Here is a 5768-nt window from a genome sequence, read left to right as displayed (position 1 = left end):
GGTTGTCCTATCTCTCCGTACCTGTTTTTATTAATCACCCAACTTCTTGCAAATTCTTTAAATAATAGTCCTGTACAAGGTATTTCCATAGCTGGTAAAGAAATTATTATAAGCCAGCTGGCTGACGATACTACACATTTTCTGAAAGACGCTAACCAAATTCCCATATCGATCAATGTGATCCTTTTCCAAAGCGTCTGGTCTATATCTTAACATTAATAAATGTGAACTCATAGCTGTCAAAGATTGTGTGACACCTTCATATTATGGTATTCCAGTAAAAGAAGAACTTACATATTTAGACATAACCATGACAAAGGATCAGAAGTCCAGAGGCTTACTAAATTTTAACCCTCTTATTAAAAAAACCCAGAAGAAACTAAATCAATGGCTACAGAGGGACTAATCTTTAAAAGTTAGAGTCCTAATAACCAAGGCTGAAGGTATCTCTAGACTAACATAAGGCGCTCTATCTTTATATCTTGACAGTAAAATAAGCAAGGAGATAGACCAGATGCTTTTCAACTTTTTGTGGAGAAACCGTACCCATTACATTAGGAAAGCTGTTGTAATGAACACTTATGAGAATAGTGGACTGAATTTTTGGACTTTACTACTTTAAATAATACTTTTAAGATCAATTGGATAAAACAATTCCTAAGAAGACCCGCTTCTATCTGGAATTTTATTTGTCATGTCTTCTCTACTTTTGGTGGCCTTAACTTCATGTTGTTTTGCAATTATAATATTGACAAAGTTCCAGTGAAACTTTCTGCTTTTCATCAGCAGGTTTTCTTGTCATGGTCCTTAATTTATAAACACAATTTTTCTCCACACAGATATTATATATGGAATAATTGGGATATATTGTATAAAAATACCTCTCTGTTTTTAGAATATTGGTTCCGAAATAAATCCTATTGGTGAGCCAACTGGTAAATGCAGAGGGTCTTTTACTCAGTTATAAAGAATTCTTATCACTTTACAAGGTCCCTGTAACACCTAAAGATTTTGCAATTGTTTTAGATGCCATTCCCTCAGGTGTTGCTATGTTATTCAGGAACGTGTCAAGACCTGACCCTCAGAGCCTACCTTCTATTGACCCTGTTGACTCATCAGTAGGAAAGATTTGTTTCTCTTTTGGTCCATTCAACAACAGAGCGATACGATCCTTGTTTCAGCAGGATGTTGTATCTATACCTTATGTCATGCCTTATTGGAATGGATTTATTAATAATATCTGTTGGAAAAAAGTTTGGATGTTGCCACACACATTCCTACTTGTTAACAAAATTAAGGAAGTTTCCTTTAAAATGATTCATAAATATTATCCTGCCAACCACTATATGAAGAAGTTTAAGGAAAACATCAACTCAAATTGCTCCTTTTGTAATGACCACCCAGAAACAGTTTTGCATCTTTTTTGGCATTGTATGCATGTAAGAAAACTGTGGCAAGACATCAGTAGGTTTACAATTGAACACATTTATGAAGATTTTACACTATTGTGGAGAGATGTACTGTTTGGATTCTTTACATACAATAGAAATAAGCAGAAACATTTTTATGTAATTAATTGAATTAATCTTTTGGCCAAATTTCATATACACAAATGTAAATTTACAAACAGAAAACCACATTTTCGTACCCTTCAAAAAGAAATTGAACTGTATTTTATGACAGTTAAATGCTCTACTAACAAAAAAGCTGTTAGAACTGTAAGTATATGCATGTCCCTTAAGGTCCTTGTGTAATTGTAATGTGATATTGTACCCCCTAGCCCCGCCCCCAGCCCCGCCCCTAGCTCGATTGTCTATTGTTTGTAATGTATGCTTGTGTTCCCTCATGTGCTTTATGTATTGATTTGTTGTTAATAAAATTAAAATAAAATAATAATACTGTACTATGGCTGACGCTGTGTAATAACAGAACATTTCACTGCACCAAACCCGTTCGTGTGACATCCTATTCCTGCTACGAAACTTGGGGACTTTTATTTTGAAATGTCGTCGGCGTTCATGACACCGGAAGTAGACTCTCACGTTGCGGAAGCAAGCAAAAAACAACGGCAGCACACATGTTGAATCATCATACAACGAAAATGGAATTAAATTTGAACAATAAGAAAACAAGCTCACAAGACTTGCTCGCGTGTGGCAACGGAGGTTTGATCCTTTTTCCGAAACTGCTTTATCAACTGATTTGACTGAGGAGTTGTTTAGCCTGTTAGCTACATGCACCAACTCTTAACAACACTGTGTTCCAGTCGAGGCTGCTGAGGGGAGGGTGGCTCATAATAATGTCTGGAGTGGAAAAACCATGTGTTTGACTCCATTCTGGACATTATTATGACCCGACCTTCTCTCAGCAGCATCCACTGTTGTGTTCATACTATCAGTGTGGTCAGATGTAACATTTCGGTGTCCTTGTACATAGGTCTTCATGACAAGCTTCTCCTCAAGTCGAAGGGGCCCAAGGCTGGCAGTTCTTTGCAAACCGAGAGGGTCCCAAGAAGTAGTGGTGAGTTAAAAACATTTCTAGCGTTTGTTTGTAGATGGGCTAGAATCTACAAATAGCCACATCTCCTGCCAGGGTATGCTGTTATTCCGTTTCAGGTCATTACCCTGACAGAAACAGAATAATAACAGCACACTATGGCTTTTTGCAGATTCTAGGCCATCGCCATGCGTGTATTGCTTGCTAGATTACTACGTGTGTAGTTACAGTTCTATGTACATGTGTCGTGTTTCAGTTATGGACCGACTGCAAAACTTCCTACCCCAGATGGCCCAGGCCAATGAGAAGCTCAAGTTGCAGATGGAGCAGGCACCTGAGGGCCACTATGACATAGAGAGGGTGGAGGAGTCTGGAAAGGTCATAGAGATGGTGAGTCTAGTGTGGCTGACTTTTATAGCGAGGGGAAGTGTGACTTCGGAACACCACGAGCATGCCTATCATATTGTGTAGTCTGAACAGCCGCTAGTGGTCGCTGTTTATCTGTCTTTTCACGGTCCCACTCCAAAAGATGGGTAAACAGCAACCACTAGCGGCTGTTCAGGCCACATTCTGTGGAACAACTGAGCAGAGAAAGGGTCCTTCCAGTTTCCATCAGCTCAATTAAACTGAGACATGACATTGCCACAATTAACAGGTTGAACCACAGATGAGTGCAACAAGACAATGTGCTTGTGCACGGCTGGGTTTTTTGTCATTCTGCTGCAACATTATAGCTCCCGGGGCAACAACCGTGAAATTTAGCCTTGTGCTTCGCACTCATAGTTTTTGCAGAAGTCTTCCATAATCTGCTGTTTATTTTGCACATTGCTGACACTGTCCTTAAACTGCAGGTGAGACGTTGTTCGAGCCGATCACTTTTGTGAAGTCGGGGACCATCGTTGGTCACCGTCTTTCAAAGTGTGTTGCATTATCAGGATAAAACTAGTCCGACTTGCACCTACATATCGACTGCACGATCGACTGCACGACTGCACGATCTTCACAAAAATCATGTGATTAAAGGTCATCACGTTTTGACTGCGAGTTTCTGCAGTTGCTCTTCACCAACTTCCCCCTGCAGCCATCACCTGCATTGTGGGAGGCTCTATTGTCAACCAATCATTAGGCTGTTTATGTTTGAACCCCATGAACCTGACCAAGGACGTGATTGAAACAGGAACCAGCTTTTCTGCAATTCATGTATACAGTGGATATGAACAAATTGAATGTGATATGAGTCTTTCTCACCAATTGATTGTACAATGTATGCATATATTTTCAGTTTGTGAGTGTGATATGTGGGTTGGAGACCTGTTTATTTTTGACATAATAAAGAAAAACTTATCGAAAAAATGGTAACACTGCTATGTTGCACTGAGCCTTGCTGTTGGAAAACCACATCAGTGGTTTTACATCTGACTTTCGGCCCACCATTCAAATGAGCCCATTATGTTGATGGGATAAATTGTGTTATGTCGTTGATGATGACATTGATTCCCTTCTCTCTCTATCAGGATGTGTCGCTGGTGGAGCTCAGTAGTTCAGACAGCGACTCAGACAGAGAGTCTTCACAGGACAACGGCGCCAACTCAGACTCTGAGGAGGAGAGTGAGCTCACAGAGGAGAACCTCAAACTACCTGGCAACAGCCAGAGGCAGATAAAGAAGGTTCATATCCAAGTCCTGGAGAAACAAGTGGATTAGGCCGTTATAGGCCTCTAAAGAGACTACTGGGACAGTTGCAGTGTAGAATATTGACATGCGTTGGTAAAACTAATCAACTGACGTGGGATCAGTTCTCCTTCTCCAAGCCCTTTTCATAACCATTATGAGTGAAGGAATAAGAACTTCAGTGAGGACATGTCAGTGAGGACATGGTCCTCGAGGGCTAATGGATTAACAGTGGATGGAGACCTGCTGCAGTGAGGGATAAAGGGGACACTGGTGTCTACATAGGGGGGTGTCTGTGCTATAAAGGCCAAATATCATGTGTCAACAGTACTATTTGAGCCATAATGAGATGGGGAGTGAGTGCCTTCTCAAGCATGTGCAGTAAGAATGTGTCTTACATAATTTCCTGTTTATCTGATGACCGTAGGATACATGTAAGGTTAAAGTTCATAGTGGCTTCATTGATGGCAGAGAAAGAAATTACACCTATCTGTATTCAATCCATTTTATTTTACCCCTTTTTTCTCCCCAATTTCGTGGTATCCAATTGTTTTTAGTAGCTACTATCTTGTCTCATCGCTACATCTCCCATACGGGCTCGGGAGAGACGAAGGTTGAAAGTCATGCGTCCTCCGATACACAACCCAACCAAGCCGGACTGCTTCTTAACACAGCGCGCATCCAACCCGGAAGCCAGCCGCACCAAAGTATCGGAGGAAACACCGTGCACCTGGCAATCTTGGTTAGCGCGCACTGCGCCCGGCCCGCCACAGGAGTCGCTGGTGCGCAATGAGACAAGGACATCCCATCCCGACGCTAGGCTAATTGTGCGTCGCCCCGCGGACCTCCTGGTCACGACAGAGCCTGGGCGCGAACCCAGAGTCTCTGATGGCACGGCTGGCGCTGCTGTACAGCGCCCTTAATCACTGCGCCACCCGGGAGGACCCCATTTTCAATAGAACATTTTCATATTGTTTGTGTACATTTTTAAATATGATTTATCACTAGCATAGATAATCAAGGCAACATTTTAATTATTTAAAGCAGAACTGTTTGACTGAATATCTCATCTTCAACATGCTTTATATCTGTCTGCGTTGTTTTATGAATAGTCCTAGTTCCAGCATTATGTTTCGGTTGGTCACAAGGTTTGTGAGCTGTGAAGTTTTTCCCAGATAAATTCTTTCCTGAAACAAAAAGTACCGAAACCATGTACTGTATTTCATAAGTGTATGAAATCCAAGATGGTTGTGTAGTTGTGAATGACACAGCATACACAAACGCTCATGTTTAAAAGGAAAAATGGAAGTATAGACCATGACATCGGATAAATAAGAAACGAGTATTCACCATTGTACGACATTTACACTACCGTTCAAGTTTAGGGTCACTCAGAACGGTCCTTGTTTTTTGAAAGAAAAGCCTTTTTTGTCCATTTAAAATAATTGATCAGAAATTCAGTGTAGACATGCTAATGTTGTAAATGACTATTGTAGCTGGAAACGTCTGATTTAAAAAGAAAATGGAATGTCTTCATAGCCATACAAAGGCCCATTATCAGCAACCATCACTCCTGTGTTCCAAAGTTGATCATTTTAAAAG

At 40.8% G+C, this 5768-nt stretch overlaps 1 protein-coding gene across 1 annotated transcript; it reads left to right on the top strand.

Moving 5' to 3' along the window:
- Window positions 1–2012: 2012 nt before the first annotated feature.
- Window positions 2013–4795, top strand: LOC112214305 (NOP protein chaperone 1). The gene is made up of 4 exons (XM_024372955.2): window positions 2013–2165; window positions 2437–2520; window positions 2753–2886; window positions 4011–4795. Exons 1-4 carry the CDS (start codon window positions 2078–2080, stop codon window positions 4197–4199), a joined length of 495 nt encoding a protein of 164 aa, XP_024228723.1. The 5' UTR covers window positions 2013–2077; the 3' UTR covers window positions 4200–4795.
- The last annotated feature ends 973 nt before the right edge of the window (window positions 4796–5768 follow it).

This window comes from Oncorhynchus tshawytscha, linkage group LG15 (genome assembly GCF_018296145.1).
Source record: "Oncorhynchus tshawytscha isolate Ot180627B linkage group LG15, Otsh_v2.0, whole genome shotgun sequence".
Taxonomy (NCBI): domain Eukaryota; kingdom Metazoa; phylum Chordata; class Actinopteri; order Salmoniformes; family Salmonidae; genus Oncorhynchus; species Oncorhynchus tshawytscha.
Note: the sequence above shows the minus strand (reverse complement) of the source record. Positions and strands in the feature narration are given on the sequence as shown.